At 38.9% G+C, this 21,599-nt stretch overlaps 1 protein-coding gene across 1 annotated transcript in view; it reads left to right on the top strand.

Moving 5' to 3' along the window:
• The window catches only part of LOC136863533 (NACHT and WD repeat domain-containing protein 2), a 638,416-nt gene that overhangs the window by 536,867 nt on the left and 79,950 nt on the right, over nucleotides 1-21,599 (top strand). The window contains exon 24 of the mRNA XM_067139918.2: nucleotides 15,108-15,316. Coding sequence (XP_066996019.2) covers nucleotides 15,108-15,316 — 209 coding nt within the window. The remainder of the gene's footprint in view (nucleotides 1-15,107; nucleotides 15,317-21,599) is intronic.

A 21,599-nucleotide genomic window follows, 5' to 3' on the forward strand; every position in this document is an offset into this window, starting at 1 on the left:
TTCAACATTTAATCTTATCCAGCACATGAAATTGATTACCGAAGGGCAATAAGACGGAATATGTCAATATAAATGGTCCATTAGTGGGCATTCACTTAAACTGCAGTGGTACGTATTAGTTATGAAATTTGTTTAGATGGGTTATAGAGAGGTGCATTCAGGGAAACGGGGTGGTCTAGGGAGCGGTGATAAGGGTACAGCTATCTGGATGTCAAGTACCGAGGGCATAAGAATGTTGGTGTTGAACTGTAGAGATAGGACAGGAATGGTAGGAGGGGAGTATTAATTCTGGTGAAAGAAGAATTTGTAAGCTAGGAAAACGTTAAAGATGACAAACATGAAATTTTTTGCGTAAGGCTTATCTCTAAAGATAATAAGCAACTTGATGTTTCTGGAGTGTACAGACAGGGAAAGCATGGCACAGACACTGATTCGGAATTATTTAGTAAGAAAATCAGCTATGTGGGAAACAATATAGAAAGGAACGTGATTGTAGCGGGTGATTTCAATTTACCAAATGTCAACTGGGAAGGTAATGCGAACGACAAGAAGCATGACAAACAAATGGCAAATAAGTTAATATGGGAAGGACAAATGAATCAAAAAGGCATGGAACCAAATAGATGGAAGAATATTCTCGACGCGGTGCTGGTAAAATCAGATGACTCTATAGAGATACCGAAGTAATAGACGGTTTTAGTGATCACGACGCTGTTTTGTCATAGTTAAATAAATGTGATAAAAAGGAAAGTCATAAAAGTAGGACTATTACGCAGTACCGTATGGCTGATAAAAACAGGCATGAGGGAGGTTTTTAAAAATTAACTATGGTCGGTGGAAAAGATACAAAGAATATAAACAGATTGCGGGATGGGTTAAAAGCAATTGTGTAGAAATTGCAGTGGAAGTAAAGAGAAACTGAAGGAACTTAGTAGAAAATTGAATCTAGCAAAGAAGTCAGCTAAGGATAATATGATGGCAAGCATAATTGGCAGTTATACAAATTTTAGTGGAAAATGGAAGGATATATATAGGGACTTAAAGTCAGAAAGTGAATCCAAGAAGGACATTCCAGGAATCATTAATGAACAAGGGGAATGTGTATGCGAGGAACTTCAGAAGGCAGAAGTAATCAGTCAGCAGTGTGTAAAGATAATTGGTTACAAAGATAATGTCCATACAGGGGAGGTGACTAATAATAATGAAGAATCGATGTTTACCTATGATAACAATGACATTTACAATAAGATAAATGAGCTGAAAACTCCGCTAGTTGCTTTACGTCGCACCGACACAGATAGGTCTTATGGCGACGATGGGACAAGGAAGGGCTAGGAGTGGGAAGGAAGCGGCCGTGGCCTTAATTAAGGTACAGCCCCAGCATTTGCCTGGTGTGAAAATGGGAAACCACGGAAAACCATTTTCAGGGCTGCCGACAGTGGGGTTCGAACCTACTATCTCCCGAATACTGGATACTGGCCGCACTTAAGCGACTGCAGCTATCAAGCTCGGTGAGCTGAAAACTAGAAAAGCAGCTGGAATTCATAAGATCTCTGGGGATATACTAAAGACAATGGGTTGGGATATAGTACCATATCTGAAGTACTTATTTGATTACTTTGCTTGAAGAAGCTACACCAAATGAATGGAGAGTTGCTATAGTAGCCCCTGTATATAAAGGATAGGGTGATAGACAAAAAACTGAAAATTACAGGCCAGTAAGTTTGACATGCGTTGCATGTAATCTTTAGGAATGCATTCTCTCTGATTATATTAGACATAAAGGAATTGAGGCTTTCACGGCCGGCACTATAAGTCATGCCAGTGTTTTCCGGGCTTGTAGGCCGTGGTCTAAGAGCATGTGATGGTCCCACCTTTTCACCGAAGACTGCGTTCAGCATTGCAATCTCTACAGATGATATTGTATTGACCTTTCCTGTTTCGCCTCTGGGCCATAATGATGGAATCTGGTTTCATTGCATGTGATGACTTTGGCCAAAAGGTCTAGTTCTTGCTGAAGCCTCCCCATCCACTGTTGACATGCCGTCATATGGTGAGATTTCTGTTCGTCACTCGTCATATAAGGCGCCCATTTCGTTGCAACTTTGTGATAGCCAAGAACATTGAATATGATATCTTGAGTTGATCCATAGGAGATGTTCTTAATTACTGCATTCTGTGCAAACAATACAAAACATCAGTTGTGTTGACATTGATGTTGGTCTTCGATGTTGTGTGTGACCTGGGGCATGGGCATTCTCGAGCTCAGTTTTACCCTCCCTATATCATATGTGTCACTCGAAGACCTGAGTTTCTCCCATGGCTTGCTCTTTGTAAGCCTGATGCAACATTTCCACTGTTTGCGATGGAGATTTGTTGAGGAGAATACAAAATCAAATTGATGTGCACTGCTGCAACCTAAGATCCATGCTGGGATCATTTAACACATTCTTTCACTTCGAATGTTTACCTCCAAGTACATGACTTGACACACATGCATGGCACTGTGTCGCTCAAGGTCAGGCCTCATCAACACCAAACGCAAGCGTGGGAGCATGAACAGCAATAAAGTAATCCTGGTTATTTTTTGATACACCTTCATAGAGGATCGGGTTTGCAAATGACTTGAGACCGAGTTTACAGAAAAATAACTGGGGTTCGTGAAAGGCCAGGGAACAGCAATTGCAATCTGCATTACAAGGACTGTGCAACAGGTACATTATGAGCTACAGAAATAACTGCACTACATGTTCATTGACCTTGAGACCTACGATTACATTCCAAGAAATTTCATCTGAGGAACGTAAAGTAGAACAACATTATCTTGCAATCATTCAAGATATGTATGACGGCAACAAGTTCAGAGTGAGAAACACAGCTGAACTGAGCAACCCACTCAACATTCGACATGCCTCCATCAAGAGTCAAACCTGTTGTCACTTCATTGTAACATAAACGTGGACACCGTGACATACTGAATCCTAGAAGTTTACTCTCTATAGATGACATTGTATTGAACTTAAAGACCAGATCAAAAGCCCAAGAAGAGTTAGAAAAGAGCTGTATATCATGCTTGGACTTACAACTTTTTTAAACATGTTGCTTCTTTGTTTCCTTCGCATCTTTATGTCTGCAAGTACACCTAACATCTCTCAAAATCTAGACTAACCTGCCTGGATACTTACTTTGACATAATCCCCACAACCACCATTTTGGTTGTATGTAATCCCAAGGTACTTACACTTCACAGTTTTAAAAAGTTCAGTGTCACCTGTGGAAGCTGCCATCCTCCTGCCAGTTGCATTCCATGTATTCTGTTTTCCTTTCATTAACTTTCAGACCTTCACATTCCAATGCATTGCAAAGGGTTCCGACTAGCTTCGATAGCAGCAAAGCTCTCAGAGTGTGAATTTAACAACTGGTTCCGTAGAAGGCAGTTCAGGTTTAGGAAAGGTTATTCCACAAAAGATTAACTTGTAGGATTCCAACAAGGTAAAGCAGATATCTTGGATTCGGGAGGTCAAATGGACTGTATCACAATTGACCTATATAAGGCATTTACTAGGCTAGATCATGGGAGACTACTGGGTAAAATGAGGGCGATTGGATTAGACATAATATTGATTGAATGGGAGGCTATAATTCTTGAAAATATAACTCAGAAAATTAGAGTATATATGAAGCTTTATCTGATCCAGTAATCATTAAGAGGGGAATTCCTCCATGCAGCATTATTGGACCTTAGTGTTTTCTTATAAATACAAATGATATGAGTAAAGAATTGGAATCAGAGATAAGGCTTTTTGCAGATGATGTCATTCTGTACAGAGTACTAAATAAGTTACAAGATGTGAGCAACTGCAAAATAACCTCGATATTGTTGTGAGATGGACAGTAGGCAATGGTATGATGACAAACGGGGTTAAAAGTCAGGTTTCGATTTTCACAAATAGGAAAAGTCCTCTTAGTACTAATTACTGCGTTGATGGGATGAAAGTTCCTATCGGAGATCATTGTAAGTACCCTACCTAGGTTTTAATACCAGGAAAGATCTTCATTGTAGTAATCACATAAATATGAATGCAAATAAATTATACAGACCTCTCCACTTGGACATGATGGTATTTAGGGGATCGTAGGAAAGATGTAAAATATAGGTCATATAAGTCTCTAGTAAGAACCCAACTAGAGTATGGTTCCAGTGTATGGGAACCTCACCAGGGTTACTTGATTCAAGATCTTGAAAAAATCCAAAGAAAAGAAGCTCGATTTTTTCTGGGTGATTTCCGACAAAAGAGTAGCTTTACAAAAATGTTGCAAAGTTTGGGATTGGAAGACTTGGAAGAAAGGAGGCGAGCTGCTCGACTAAGTGGTATGTTCCGTGTTGTCAGTGGAGAGATGGCGTAGAATGACTTTTTTAGACGAATAAGTTTGAGTGGTGTTTTTACAAGTGGGAAAGATCACAATATGAAGATAAAGTTAGAATTCAAAAGAACAAATTGGGGCAATTGTTCATTTATAAGTAGGGGAGTTAGGGATTGGAATAACTTACCAAGGGAGATGTTGAATACATTTGCATTCTCCACGACAAAACTCCTTCACAGTGGTGGAAATTTTTCAGTGAGTTTACAAAGAGAGAAAGCTATGGGAGAAACTCAGGTCTCTGAGTGGCACATATGGTTTATGAAGGGTAAGACAGTGAACACCACATGTTTTATCCATGTGCTACTATTGACCCTAAGCATTTTCGTTGGATGTAGCATCGTCTCTTCCTTGTTTCTAAATTGCCGGCACTCCGAGCTGTAATCATGCTTGGTCTTACATCTTGTTTATACATTTTGCTTCCTAGGTTCTTTCGCATCTTTATTTCTGCAAGCACTCCTAACATATCTGAAAATCTAGCCTAACCGGCCTGGATACTTGTTTTGACATCATCCTCACAACCACCATTTTGGCTGTGTGTAATCAATTCATTTTTGGAAGATTTTAGCGCACAAATTGGCAAAGGAAAACAATACAGAAAAATGGTAGGTGATTATCCATACATAAACAGTTTTGGGCATGTCATTTTCATAGTGATCGGGAGTTAAAAATAAAATTTTGGGTGTACTCAACAGACTATCCAGTAAGGGATATTGGGAATGTTTTGAAAAGTGGACTGAATGCTAGAAGTGTTGTATTAGGTCCAAGGAAGAATACTTTCATGGTCTGTAAGTGTATGTGGGTAAAAGCATCCAGTATTTACCAGTAATAAAATAATTCAGTTAATTTGCGTACCCCAGCCTCATACAAGTCACTCTATCCACTTTATACAATGGCTCATAAACTTGATTGGACAGTAGTTCATGTACAGTTTTGCATCACCTTTTCTCTTATATACTGGCACAGTTACACTCTTTCTCCTAGCATCTGGTTTCAACTGCTCACTCCAAATGCAGTTGGTCAACTTTGCCATAAACTGCATGCATGTGAACCAAGTGATTTAAAGATTTTGACTGGCATGTTGTTCAGACCAGTGGCTTAGCCACTGTCCATCTTTCCTAACAGGTTTGCTAATATACAAAATTTAAATTGCTGTTTTCTTTAAATTAGACTTGTTTGTGTGACTAAATAAGGATCTTAAAATCCGGTGCAAATGTACTTGTTACAAATAAGTATTAAAACCTCTCAAATTTCACCTGAAATACTTGCAGACAACCTCAGTTTATTTGGTTTTAAAACTGGAAAGAATTGTTCATGTACAAACATAGGATCGAATATTTGGCAGCCTCTTTTTGAAGACGAGGAAATTCATGACGAGGAGAATTTTCATAAAATTCTTTCAAGCCTTTTGCTTCAAGGAACTTGTCCCAGAACCACATCTTGCATTGTAAGTTGAAAGTGAGTTCATGTGCTATTTGCTGAAACAGGAAAAGGCCTCAAAAATACTGAAACAAAGGAAACAAATCTGGAAGTTCCTAAGACCTGATTACAAATTGTTTCTTGACTTCTTTCACAGCGCATAGGTAATTTTCAAGCTTAGAGCTTTCAGAAATATTTGCTAATGTAGGCAAATGTGCGGCATTTGATTACTCCACTTGACCTTCCCACAAAGTAAGTTTCGTCTTGGAAACTTGTACATTTCCTGTTAGATGAGCGATTAAATAATTCTCCCCTTGCATAGTTAGGGCCATAGAATTGAAGTGATCTGTCAAATCCACTAATGTAGCTAAGTCCACCACCCAAGCTACATCTTCTGATTTTAATTCCTTTTTATTCCTTCCGTTTTAGGAAATCGACTTAAGCCACCTGGGGATTGAAAAATTGTTAACACCTTACAGCGATCAAGCCAGCCTACTTCACCATAATACTCCATGTCACTGTATTGCTCTCAAATTTCCTGCAGGAATTTTTTGAACTTGTGATAATACAAACTGTGCGATCTCGAATACTACACTGTTTTCACAACAACATTCATCATACTGCCCAGTTTCATAGATTTTGCACCGAGTGCTTCCTGATGTAGGAAGCTGCGGTTTCCATACACATCAGTGCATCATCATGTGCACATCAGTTTTCTCCTAAAACGAGCGGCAAATCCTTTCCATTCTCCCTACAGTGCCAGTGCTTCATCTGTCATAACAAAAACAAGACACTCCCAACCCACACCAATGGCGTTGATTGCTTCCTCAATGGCTTTTAAAATGTCTTCTGTAGATACAGTGTTCTTTAATGACACAAGATCCAAGAAGTCTTTGGTTCCTTTCAGATATTTGTCCTATCTCCATGTGTGTATTACTAATTGTGCAGTATCAGAAATGTCTGCAGGCTCATCCAATGCAATTAAATATGCTACGAACGTTTCAGCATGTTTTATTAATTGACTATAAATGTCACCACCCAACACACTAATTCGGCCTGCCATGGTTCATTATCTAAAATCAATCACTACTGATCTGCATTCAGGGCAGTCGCCCAGGTGACAGATTCCCTGTCTGTTGTTTTTCTAGTCTCTTCTTAAATGATTGCATAGAAATTGGAAATTCATTGAACATCTTCCTTGTTCAGTTATTCCAATCCCTAACTCCCCTTCCTATAAACGAATATTTGCCTCAATTTATCATCTTGAATTCTAACTTTTTCCTCATGATCATTCCTACTTTTAAAGACACCACTCAAACTTATTCCTCTACTAATGTCATTCCACGCCATCTCTCCAATGACAGCTCGGAACATAACACTTAGTCGAGCAGCTCGTCTCCTTTCTCCCAAGTCTTCCCAGCCCAAACTTTGCAACATTTTTGTAACGCTACTCTTTTATCGGAAATCACCCAGAACAAATTGAGCTGCTTTTCTTCTGATTTTTCCACTTCTTGAATCAAGTAATCCTGGTGAGGGTCCCATACACTGAAACCACATTCTAGATGAGATCTTACCAGAGACTTATATGCCCCTGCTTCATTTTTATTGTTATTATTATTGCTATTTGCTTTACGTCGCACCGACACAGATAGGTCTTATGGTGACGATGGGACAGGATAGACCTAGGAATGGGAAGGAAACGGCCGTGGCCTTAATTAAGGAACAACCCCGGCATTTGTCTGGTGTGAAAATGGGAAACCACAGAAAACCATCTTCAGGGCTGCCGACAGTGGGGTTCGAAGCCACTATCTCCCGGATGCGAGCTCACAGCTGCGCGCTTCTAAACGTACGGCCAGCTCGCCCGGTGCACCCTACTTTACAACCTTACTACAATCCCTAAATACCTTCAAAATAACCATGTACAGAGATCTGTGCCCTTATTTACGATCCCATTTGCGTGATTACCCCAATGAAGATCTTTCCTTATATTAACACCTAGGTACCTACAATGATTCCCAGAAGGAACTTTCACCCCACCAACGCAGTAATTAAAATTGAGATGACTTTTCCTATTTGTGAAACTCACAACCTAAATTTTAACCCCGTTTTATCATCATGCCATTACCTGCTGTCCATCTCACAACGTTATCAAGGTCATTTTGCAGTTCCTCACTATCTTGTAACTTATTTGTTGTTGTTTGAGTCATCAGTCCATAGACTGGTTTGATGCAGCTTCCATGCCACCCTATCCTGTGCTAACCTTTTCATTTCTACGTAACTATTGCATCCTACATCTGCTCTAATCTGTTTGTCATATTCATACCTTGGTCTACCCCTACCGTTCTTGCCACCTACACTTCCTTCAAAAACCAACTGAACAAGTCCTGGATGTCTTAAGATGTGTCCTATCATTCTATCTCTTCTTCTCGTCAAATTTAGCCAACTCGATCTCTTCTCACCAATTCGATTCAGTATCTCTGCATTCGTGATTCGATCTATCCATTTAACCTTCAGCATTCTTCTGTAACACCACATTTCAAAAGCTTCTATTCTATTTCTTTCTGAGCTAGTTATCGTCCATGTTTCACTTCCATATTTATTTATTTATACCGAATAATATCATCCGCGAACAGCCTTATCTCTGATTCCACTTCTTTACTCATATAATTTATAGGCCTATATATAAGAAAACATAAAGGTTCAATAATACTACCGCCTAAGGAATTCCCATCTTCATTATTGCAGGATCAGGTGAAGCTTCGCCCAGTGGCGGCCAGTCAATACGTGCTACCGGGCTCCAGTACGTAGCTTGGAACTGTAAGGAATTATTTATATACAGTACAATTATCCTGGGGCCTTTTTCTTTGTTTTGAGTACGATATGTACCGTATTTGTGCTTTTTGAATATCAGAATGGGATCTGTCTCTGTTCTCCGGGGAAGTTGGCTCGTGTTCATGTGAAATGGGCTCTGGCCTGTAGCCTGGAGGAAGCAATACGCAGGCGCAGCCAAGCTTGCAGCACACAACCTAGCCAGTAGTGTATACCATAAACCGGGATCAACTTTCACCGATCCCGTCTACTTTCCCTCCCGCAAGGGGATAGAACTGTTCGATGCCTCCTGCTACCCTGATGTTGAACGTGGTAAACGATTCTGCCACTAGAGACTAACATCGTCTGGGCTCAAAAGTAAAGCGTGAGTAGAGGCAATTTATCGCAAACATAATGTTGTTATTAAGGTAAATATCCAATGTTTATTAAAATGTCCATCTTCCTTTTGTGTCCAAACTAGGGAATTCGTAGGTGAGTCAAAGAATCTTTGACTGACCCTAAATGTTATCCTGCATTAGAATGTAATTTATGCTGGTAAAAGGGGAGGTCTCAATGATTGAGTTGGCAGCGCTTTCGGTTGCTTTGTGGGTTTTTGATCTCGCGGTTATATTGCAAGTGCGCGTTTTTCTATCATTGTGTTAGTGCTAAAGTTCATACGAAGATTTATCCAATTATTTATCCACTGCAGTGTACATAAAGTGAAATTAAGTTAGTGTTCGTAGTGAGGATCTATATTCCCACGAATCTATGTGCACTGATGTAAGCTGGGAAGTGAGTATACAGCATGAATAGTGTGGTAAGTTTGATGGAAGAACCATTTTCTAGGAGAACATTAGAATAAAAAGTTAACATAAAAATAATAGGTCGTCCAACTCCAGTCTGAAATTTAACTCACAAGGCTTCGAGAGGGAAAAATTCCAGTTATATCAGGTATTTAAACTGTAAAGTTTACGATGATAACAGTTGAACATGTGGTTGTGATGTAAGAAATGCTTTGCTTTGTTTTCCTCGCGTATTATTTGGAAAATATTGATACCTGGAGTACGGAAGGTGTGAAGGATCTGAAAATCCAGGAGTGTTCTCGGGATTAGTTGATTTTATGAGCAGTTTATATAGTGCCATTAAGGAATACATGGAATCCAATAAGGTATTTAAGGGCACATCAAAAACAATCCAGAATAAATTGTTAGACTGTATGCTGGAAGTCTCCCGTGAAAAGATACTGGAGGAAGTACATAGCACTAAATACACTGCCAACATGGCAGATGAAACTACTGACGTCTCTGAAGAGCTACAGTTGGCAATTGTGCTCAGATACGTATTAAATGGCCAACTACTTGAATGATTTTGGGGATTCTTTAATCCAGATGGACAAACCGCAGATGCAATATCTGAGTGCATACTGCAGCAGGTCAATAGTATTTTTCGGATTAATCCAGAGAAAAGTACTGCCCAAACTTACTATGGAGCATCTGTGATGAGTGGTGAAAGACGTGGCGTTCAAAGGAAAAACAAAGCTCACTATCACTTAGCCAATTACATTCACTGCTACGCCCACCAGCTCAACCTCGTATTTGAACAAGCGGCCTCTCAAAATCAAGCTGAGCGCGTATTGTAGCCTATCTGCATTTCCTGCATTTTTTCCAGATCTCCTCAACGTCTAGCAGCTTTGGAAAAAGTGGTAGCACAACGAATTCCAGGATGTTCATCAACAAGATGGAACTTCAAGTCTAGAACCGTCAATGTCGTGTATGAAAACAACGATGCTTTTTTGGAATGCTTTCTGGACCTTGGAAAGTAGAAATCTGTAAGGATAGTTCAAGAAGTACGTGGACTAAGACCTAATTTGGAGGATGATGAGTTTTATTTTGCCTGTCCTTCTTTCACAGAATAATGCCTCATGTGGATATTTTGTACTCCCAGCTACAAGCAAGATCGACAGATGCAATCAAAATAGCAAATACTGTTGGCATTTTTACGAAGGCTGTTTCTTCAGTCAGGGATTCTGTCGATAAAATAGCAAAGGAAGTTTCTTTAGAAGTGCCACAAAGCAAAACACGCAGAACGGAATCCTACAGGACGGCTGATGTTAAGGACGTTTGTAAACGAATCACTGAAGAGTTAGGTAGTTGATTTGAGTCTGTTTGTTATTTAGAGACTGAACATTTATTAGATTCGATTAATTTTAGCGAAAATTCAAAACAGTTCCCTGTAAAACGAGTTAATACCGTGTGTGACGTATACAGACTCCCGGACAAGAATAGACTAATGACTGAGCTTAGCGTTCTGTACGAAAGAACTGATTTCAGAGGAACTGACGGTGCAGTTCCTTTGCTTCAACTGATCCTGAAGAACAAACTGCAAGATACCTTCGCCCAAATAACAGAATTGCTCAGGATTTTGATTACTATTCCAATGACCACTTCAGAACCGGAAAGAGGCTTTTCGAGTTTTAAAAGGATTAAAACGTTCCTTCAAAATACTATGTGTCAGGAACGGTTGAATACATTAGCGATGGTATCAATAAAGACATTTTTTAATTATTTACTATACGTCGTACCGACACAGATAGATCTTATGGCGACGATGGGATAGGAAAGGCCTGGGAGTGGGAAGGAAGCGGCCGTGGCCTTAAATAAGGTACGGCCTCAGCATTGCCTGGTGTGAAAATGGGAAACCAAGGAAAACAATCTTCGGGGCTGCCGACAGTGGGGTTCGAACCCACTATCTCTCGGATGCAAGCTCACAGCTGCGCGCCCCTAACCACACGGCCAAATCGCCCGGTCAATCGAGAAAGAGCTTTTTATCTCGGAAATAATGAACTTCAACCAAAAGGTGATCGACAATTTTGCAGCGAAAAGAAAGGATTGCCGTATGGACTTCGTATTGTGCCATTAGGTGAGTAAAAACAATATTTCTTGAATGAATTATTTATCTCGTAGACAATTGTCGAAGTATTAATCTGCTTCCAAATTAATGTTGTTTTTGTTTGTTCTGTGTTATAAATTGCGAGAAATTTGAATTATTATTATTATTATCATTATTATTATTGTTATTATTATTATTATTATTATTATTATTATTATTATTATTATTATTATTATTATTATTATTATTATTATTATTATTATTATTATTATTTATCGATACGGCCACCTGTGGGCTACGTTTACACAATCTTTCTTCAGTCACGCAGACTGATACCCTTCTCTTTACACTGTCGCCAAAGATTCTTGAGTCTTTGACTTCTTCTTGCTCGCTGTTCCACCGAGATGTTCCGTGGCTTCGCATGTTGCTCTTAAGACGCATCCCTTATTCCCGCAAACTTCTTCCTAAATGATGTCCTTTCTTTTATATCCTCTCCTTGATACCTATTTCTGCCAAGTCATTGTGCACCTGTGTAAGCCATCCCGTTTTTTTTGGTTTTTTTTTTGTTTTTTTTCCCCGCAGAAGAAGTATCCTGTTGGCTAATCTCTCAGGGTTCATTCTTTTGATATGCCCATAAAACGTCAGTCTCATTTTCCTCATTACAGCCGTGATTTTTTCTACTGTCTTGTAGAGCTGCAAGATCGATCTTAACCGGAATGTTTTTGGGTCACTCGTCGAATTTCTTGGGCCTAAGACATTTTGTAAGAATCTTCTTTCTCTTTTTTCAAGCCATCCTCGTCAAGGTTTCTGCTCCATAAAGACACTCCGTTCTAACCACTGTGCAGTAATGTTTTAACTTGACCTGAATTGAGAGGGACTTGGACTTATAGCTGCCATGACATAGTCTGAATACCAACTCCATCCTTCTCACCCTCTCCTTTAATCCCTCCTTTTCATCTACATTGGGGGTGAGTATTTCTCCCAGGTATGTAAATTTTTGCACACGCTGGATATCCCCATACAGTGTAACAAGTCTGTCCTTGTCGCCCTTTTTTATAGAATCCAGGAATGCTGTTTTTTTTTTCGAAGGAGATTCTTAACCCTGTTTTGACTGCAATATTTTGTAGTTCTTCAACATGTTTCTTGGCTGTTTGACGGTTGTCTGTAACAAGAAAGACGTCGTCTGCGAAGGCAATGCAATCCAACATCATCGCATTTTTTCCACAACCTATCTTTACCCCATTCTTCATTCCATTTTCATTCTCAACCTCCATTCCCTAACAACATTTTCTAAAATGCAATTAAAGAGTAGTGGAGGAGGCTGTCTCCTTGCGTCAAACCCGTTTTCATCTCAAACGGATTTGAGAGTTCGCCCATAAATTTGACTTAAGAAAATGTGTTTGTAAGAGATTGTCGAATTATGGCCGGAGTTTTCTCATCCACTCCAAACTCCTGCACAGCGTTCATGAGCACTCCACGATCTACGGGATCATATGCCTTTTTGAAATCAACGAAGGTTATGATTGTGCTCCTCTGATTTCTAAGTGATTTTAGAATATAAATCTGCTCAGCATACAAACGCCCTTTCCTGAACCCGGCCTGGTATTCACCAATTTGTTTATCTAGATGTGTTTCCAGCCTCCGCTGCAATGCTTTGGATAGTATTTTTCATGTTATAGGAAGAAGGGAGATACCCCTGTAGTTGTTGACGTTAGTTAGGTCCCTTCTTTGTGTAAGGGATGAATGAGTGTATTCTTCCAATCACTTGGTATTTTTTCTTTTTCCCAAATAAAAGCGAATAATTCCTCTAGTTTTTCCACTATATTTTCACCTGCAAATTTGAATAACTCTGCAGTAATTAAAATCTTTCCCAGGAGCACTTTTGTTTTTAGTTGCTTAATGATGTCCCTAATTTCTTCCTTATTTGGAGGTAATGAATCCTTCAACTTGAATTGAGGCTCTCCAAACAGCAATCCATATTCAGGAGGTTCACAGTTCAGAAGATTCTGAAAATAGTTGGCCAGATACTCCCAATTCTTCTTGTCACCAATAATGAGTTTCCCTTGTTCACTTTTAAATCATACAGTAGATTACCACGGGAGAATTATTATTATTATTATTATTATTATTATTATTATTATTATTATTATTATTATTATTATTATTATTATTATTATTATTATTATTATTATTATTAACAAGTTTGAAGTATGAGTTGCTCATCATGGAAATATGCAGATTTATAATAGCGTATTTAGCGTTTTTTGTAGCACGTAGGACGATTTCTTCACGACCCGCCACTGGCTTCGCCTACTCTAAATCTCTGATTTCTATTTTCTAGAAATACAGCCACCTATTCATCACTCTTTTGTCTGGTCCAATTGCACTCATTTTGCCAGTAGTCTGATTTCTTGAAATTTGTTGACAAGTGAGGATATAAAACTCCAGCAACTTTGATGAGACATTCTTTGATGAATGTGCCTTACAATGTAGAAAGTGGCTTTCTTTTCCTGTCTATTTTTAAAGTCACATTTTAACTTGCTTGGAGTAATGCTGATTTATTTTGCATTCCCTCCCATAATAGTGTAAAAAAGGACAAAAGAGAATTAGCAATCACATTTTATGTAAAGTAAACACAGTAATGAAAATCAAGCTTTAAGTAGAAAATTAATTAGTACTACATGTGTAAAACAAACAATGGGAAGTTATTAAACTTCCCCTTTCTTTGGCCCTAGACAGATAATTGTAAAAGAAAGCAAGGAGTTTGTCCATAACAGGCAAGGAATAAATAGAAACTTTTTGTAGACGAACATGTAGGTGCTTTAATTGTTAGAATTACCTAGCATACAAACTTACAACGTACAGTATATTATTAAAACATATCAAAAAGAGAGTATGATTTGTTAATAATAAATCATTAATAAGCTGACTACGTTCTCAGCGTTTTCTTTGTTTCTTCATAAGCTTTGAACTCTCGTAGCTTCGCTTCTCTTTCTTCATCAAGTATGGCATCACAGTTTTCTCATTTGAAGCAAGAAACAACTGCAATTCTCATTACTTTTAAAACTGCAGTGGCACATTCCCTCTTCTTCACTTTTAAGGAGTAGTCATAATATATTGAATAATCCGTTGGCCTTTCAAGGTCAAGATAAAGTTGACCGATGACGGATTAACAAGATTGAGCCCTGCAGAAATGCATGTGCACCTTCAACTGTATTGCCTGAACAGCCTGTTTCACTCCTATCAACTCCTTCCCCAGTACTCTCTTACCACGTCCACTGCCAGAACTGTTTCACTGTGCTTCCACACTCGTGTACACCTGTGCTGATTTACACACTGTGAAGAGTTTTAGATGTCGCTGCTATTCACTAACGGGTTTGTAACTACCAGCATCCTCCTCTTACCTATTTCCTTCATGAACAGATATCACCAGAGCATTCTTCCATTCTTCTTGCATCCCTGTGTTGTTAATGCATTCACCATATAAGAAATGTAGATTAAGTACCATACTATTCTAAAATATTCCTGAAGAAAGAAAAGGAACAAGACATACCTACTTTTTGATATAGGTATATCGTCTCGGCTGAGTCAGGCAACGTGTTAGTATGGAACCGGCTCACAGAGCAGGTTCTGTTCAAGGAGGAGCAGCCTAGCATTCAACAGCTCACGCTCCTAGAGAATGGTACTCGTTTCATAGCTATCTCCAAGTCTCCAGTGGTCCCAAGTGGAGGAGAGGTACTTCGAACTAATGCAAGCGTCATAACAAGGACAATACCAGGTATGACACAGTTCTTACATTTATGGTTAGGAATATAAACCTGTATGTATGTGAATATTGTCAAATAAAGTGAGTTATTATAAGGAGCAGTCAAAGGAAAACAGAACATATGCCAGAAAGTGTCCTTGAGTATGTTGTTTCTCAAACAAAATCACCATAACTGTGAAAATGTTCATACCATTGGGGACAAGACGGTCAGTCCCACTTTTGTAGAAGCATATAGGCCTATGACAGATTGTTAAGCATACCCATCACACACTTTCTAATCTGTTGTTAAATGATGTCCACGAATGTCTCTCTACAGGTCAACAAAAATGTAAAAATCGCATGTCTGGTCTGAGATGTTTCCCAGCCGAATCCATTAAATGTATCCCAGACTATTTGACAAGTGTGGGGTAGGCTTTTTTCATACAGAAGAATAATGCCATTCAGCAGCATTCCAGGGTGTTTCAACTTTAAGGCATGCCCCAGCTTCTGCAAAGACCTTTCGTAACACCTTGTACTGTGTGCAGCCCCACGCTTGAGAAATTTTACAAGCAGCAGACTCTTACAGTCAAAAAGTGTGTCATAATTACCTTCTCAGTACGGTACTTGTGTACAGCTTTGGATATTTTTGCCAGTGGAAGATCTACATCTCCCACTGTTGGCTTTGCAGTTTGCTCTCAGTCTCACAATGGTGGAAACACATTTTATTCTCATAATGGCATGGGAGAGAAATACATTATCATTGTCACTGTACTAATGCAGATGACGCAGACATACACCTATTCTGCAAGACTTTTGTTCCTCCATCATATGATGAGGAATCCACTGTGCACAAATTTTTGATACTCAGCTGACCGTTGATAATATAGTGTATGGAATCATGGCTTATCCCTGCCTAAACACAAAGTCTTCCATTGTGGTGCATCATTTTGATTTTTAGGCAAACCTGTACAATAGTGTCTGAAGCAGTGATGCGATGAGCCTAGTTTGGACACAGATCATCTAATTATGACATATTACTGCTTGGAATTTCTAGTGTCACTCCGGTACACGTCAATGTGACTTACAATTATTGCTGTAAGCAGCAAAATTACAAGGATGAATTTCCCAGTTGCCAGAACCCTCAGCAGTTAATAAACGAACCACACCCCTCTGTTCTTCTTTACTAGTCTCCAATTTTTAGGTCTATCCAGTGCAAGAAACAAATGAGTGAGCACACCAGGTGAATTGTTCATGTGACAGTTTATCATGAGATCATAAGCCACAGGAACTATATTTTGTTTATAAAATATAACTTACTATTTTAATATTCCACCCTCTTACGTGGCAGTATTGATGTATGAGCTCTTGTGTCAATGTAGATTAAGTACAATATGATTAACAGTCCCTGATAAGTGGGTAACTGCAATTATTTATGACCAGGTTTTTGTTGGTTTTCTTTTTGTATTAAGGATTAAGGGCACATATATTGACACCAATTTATTGAACGTGAATGCGCAGAACTGTCTGGTAATGTGTGTTACTATGAGGTTACAGATGGCTTACACTGTAGGGATTAACTGGACTGAGGACTGGATGGTTACCTTGGTACTTAAGGTAAGATTTATCCAGTATGAATAGAAAACAAAGAAATTGGCTTGAAGGTTAATGTGATGATTTTTCTTATGATTATAAGCTACAGAACTCTTGTTCTATGTAACAACGAATTTACTATTTTAATAACAAGTGTATTAATTTTAAGAGACCAATACATCATCATCGTCACTGTACTGCTGCAGATGACCCAGACACAACTATTCTGCAAGTCTCTCATTCCTTCTCCATGTGATGTTGAATCCACTGTGGACAATTTTTTTTATATTCAGCTGACCTTTGATAACAATAGCAATACAGTCTATCTGAACTCCTGAATGTAAAATATCTGCTATATCTTGCTGGAGTCCTACAAGTTGAGCCTCACAATAACATTTATTTCTGTACCATACACCACATAGCCTATCAAATAATTCCACATCAGCGTCAGCACCAGTCTTGCCAGGTCTGTGCACCCAAAATATATCAAGTTGCCTATTATCTTTGCAGATAAGTCTTAAACCTAAAATTCTATATTTCTTATAAGAAGACATAGAAATCTCTTGTAAGATCACAATTAGAGTATGGTTCCAGCATATGGGACACTTTCTAGGATTACTTGATTCAAAAACTGGAAAAAATCCAAAGGAACGCAGGTCAGTTTGTTCTTGGTAGCATTACAAATATGTTGCAAAGTTTGGACTGGGAGGACTTCGGAGAAAGGAGACGAGCTGCTCAACTATATGATATGTTCCAAGCAGTCAGTGGGTGTGAATGGCATGGAATGACATAAGTAGATGAATAATTTTGAGTGGTGTTTTTAAAAAGTAAGAAAGATCACAATATGAAGACAATGTTGGAATTCAAGAGGACAAACTGGGGCAAATATTTATTTATAGGAAGAGAAGTTAGGGATTGGAATTGTACCGGGCGGTATACCTCCACGCCGCGAATTCAAATATTGCGTCAGTTGAAATCCCTCTACAGGAGGAAGCCTGAACTTTAACAATCTGTATTAAATCAAAAGTTTCTCGGAAGATGTCTCTACTGTGAATTTTGAAGTGTTCTGAACTATGTGTGTTTCGATTTGTATTTGTTTGCTCTGTAGTAAGAACATTCTCTTCTAGATGGCACTACTTAAGAACTATAATTGTGCACCCTAGTGCGAAGTGAAGGAACTTTTTTGAAGAAATTTGGTATTCATAAGTTTGTTCTTTGTTAAATTTATTTCAGTCATTTTTTGGGTTGGCAGTATAACCCTTCTCTTTCCGCCAGTTTTGAATTTAACCAATCGGTAATTTCTGTAATTAATTTTCCTCCAATCATAGCTTTCTTCCTCAGGTTTCCATGTGTAATTCCTTGTCTACCAATAAAGTTGAAGGGGTGTGTCTTTTTCATTCTTGAAAGGTCTCGAAGTTTCCACGAGGGTATAAAAACTGCTGATTTTTTGGTCTCGGGGCCACTTCAGTAACATCTTTCGCAGTGTGTGAACATATATAGCAGGGGGCGGGAAGCGCCTCTTTCTCCAAGCAGCAGTTCATCTACAAGGTAATGGCCTGTTAACATCTTTATGTCTTGCTAGCTCAGCAGTTTTAAACCGCGGGGGAAGGTTCGAATCCCTTTTAATGTAAACCTTACTGTATTCATGTAAATTAGCCGCAAGTTGGGATAGAGAGTGCTTAACCCTCTCGAACTCCCCTTCATTTTGAATTTGAGGTGACTATGTTTTCGTAACCATTTTTCTCTTCCTTCTTAAAGTCTTAAACTTATTTGCCAACTAGTCACCTCCCTAGTATGGGATTAGCCCCTGTATAACTGGCCGAGTGCCACCTAGGTTTTAAGAAGTTTCATGTAGGAGTGCAAGCTATGCCTCCAGTCAATTTGATTTTTGGGCCATCTAATTAACCCAGTGTTTGTTTTCTTCATGTGAAGGCCCTGTAGGTTGGGTACAAGATACCCCTGTTCCACGGTATGTGCACCTTAAGGGCAGTTAGGAATAAAGGTTGTTGTAGCCTTTAACAGGCTGGTAAAATTGAGAGCGGGTCTGCTCTTTTCATCTTAACATTGTAATTAGGAGCAAGTGCTCCTTGTACTTAGGGGTTTTCTGCCCTGGAACTATTGTGGTGGTGAGCTGAGAGCTCATAAATTAATCTTGGGGCTCTGTAAATTCTTAAATTGTTAACTTGCTACTTGGTACCTGTTACATCTTTGTTATTTGTTGTCATTTGTTGATTTTGAAAAGAAAATATAACCTTTGTTAATGTTTTAAATTAACTTCAATTTCGAAAGTTGAGACCTATTCCCGCCCGCATCTTCTTTCACCTCTAACTACCACGAAAAACTCCGTAACAGGAATAATTTACCAAGGGAGATGTTTGATAAGTTTCCAAATTATTTGAAATTATTTAAGAAAAACCTAGGTAAGCAACAGATAGGGAATCTGTCAACTGGGTGACTGCCCTAAATGCAGATCAGTGGTGATTGATTGAACCTGACTACAACTCCTAAATACCCTCATAACCATTTGAAGCAATCTGTAACTTTTCCTTAGAACCTTGTTTAATGTTATTACCCCAATGAAGATCATTCCTTATAATAAAACCTAAGTATTTTACAGTGATCGCCATGGCATACTATCACCCCATCAACACAGTACGGTAATTAAAAATGAAACGACTTTTCCCCTTGGTGAAACTTACAACCTGACTTTTCATACTGTTCACCATCATCTGCTGTCCATCTCATAACATTGTCTAGGTTTCTTGTGGTTGCTCACAATCCCATAACTTATTTACTACTCTATACACTATAACATCATCCACAAGTAGCCTGATTTGTGATTCCAGTCCTTTACTTATGTCATTTGCATATGTATATATACCGATATAAGAAACCATAAAGGCACATTTATACTGCCCTGTGGAACCCCACTCTTAATCATTATACGGTACGAAGATCAGATAATACTTCATCTACTCTTATTCTTTGAGTTCTGTTTTTAGAAATGTAGCCACCCCTTCAACCACTCTATTGTCTCGTTTAATAGCCCTAATTTTCATCAGTACTCTCCCAGTAAAAAGGAACAACCTCACTCTGTCAAACGTCTTGGATAAGTCAATAGCAATACAGTCTATTTGAACTCCCGAATGTAAAGTATCTGCTATATCTTGCTGGAGTCCTACAAGTTGAGCCTCACAATAACATTTCTTTCTGTACCATACACCACATAGCTGTTTATCTTATCAAATAATTCCACATCAGCGTCAGCAACAGCCTTGCCAGGTCTTTGCACCCAAAATATATCAAGTTGCCTATTATCTTTGCAGATAAGTCTTAAACCTAAAATTCTATATTTCTCATCCTTTTCGTAGTGCTATGGTTATAGTGTCCGCCATTCCAAATCTGCAAGTCTGGGCGGGCTTTTTACGTCATCCATATAGCCCTCCCGCTTTCTCCTCAACTGCACCACTTAAGGACAAGTCTAGTGCAAGGCTGACACCCTCTCCATTCACTCGAGGTGGCATGGTAGTCAAGTGGAAATTACGATATGATTAATATGGATTCTTCTACAATGCAAGGTTTCTGGATGTATCCAGCTCACTGACCATTCTGGAACATTTGGTCTCCAAATACAAAGGTGGCAGATGAACGTAAGCCAGTTCAGTTCATTTTTAGCTCAGTCTGAGTGCAATACGGTTCTGTCCTGTGAGTGATTGATGTGAGTGAACTGATTGCATTTACGCGTAGCTGGTAATAGCTGAGCAGCAAGGGAGAACACAGCAGAGAGGCGATGTGGGACATAAATTTCCAATTGCATTGCAATCATTAAAGAAAAGGTTAAGAAAACAACAGATAGGGAATCTGCCACTTGGGTGGCTGCCTTAAATGCAGATCAGTAGTGATTGATTGATTGATTGATTGATTGATTGATTGATTGATTGATTGATTGATTGATTGATTGATTGATTGATTGATTGATTGATTGATTGATTGATTGATTGATTGATTGATTGATTGATTGATTGATTGATTGATTGATTGATTGATTGATTGATTGATTGATTGATTGATTGATTGATTGGTAGAAGACTTCGGTGTGAGTGTGAACCACGTGCCGTGTATAGACTTGTGGGAATATTTGCGGCCGGGTGTACGTAAACGGTGTGGTTCAATTCTTTAGCCTGTAAATATTAGTCTGCAGTGCTGGTGCGAATGAACAGAGGGAATAAAAAAGAGTGCTAACGAGCATACTGTGTCCTAGTGTAAGTGGTTATTTATTACACTACATAAATCATAATTTAGAGGTGTCCGGTTGAATATTTATTTAACTACTACCCCACCAACTCATTACAGTAGCTTATGAATTATTTTTTCACCAGTATGAATAACCCAACCTCCCCCTATCCTTGCTAACCTGTCTCTAAACACTCCAGTTCTGTGAGAAAATTTCTGCGTCTATTATATTACTTCTCACCCATGATTCAATTTCTATTACAATATCTATGTGGCGAAACCACGTCATCCCTCCGCCGCAGAAACCTAGAGGGCAGCAGCTGTACCTCGCCATACTGGGCAACGCCAGTGAAAGCGTGTAGACTGCCGGTCTTCTTTATGATTTCCATGGCAGCATAATTAAAACAAGATGGCTGACACTTAGATAGTAAACAAATACATCGAGTGCCTTACTACGTAGTGTTATCTATGGACGTTATTGTAGAAAACAACA

This window comes from Anabrus simplex, chromosome 2, assembly GCF_040414725.1.
Source record: "Anabrus simplex isolate iqAnaSimp1 chromosome 2, ASM4041472v1, whole genome shotgun sequence".
Classification (NCBI taxonomy): domain Eukaryota; kingdom Metazoa; phylum Arthropoda; class Insecta; order Orthoptera; family Tettigoniidae; genus Anabrus; species Anabrus simplex.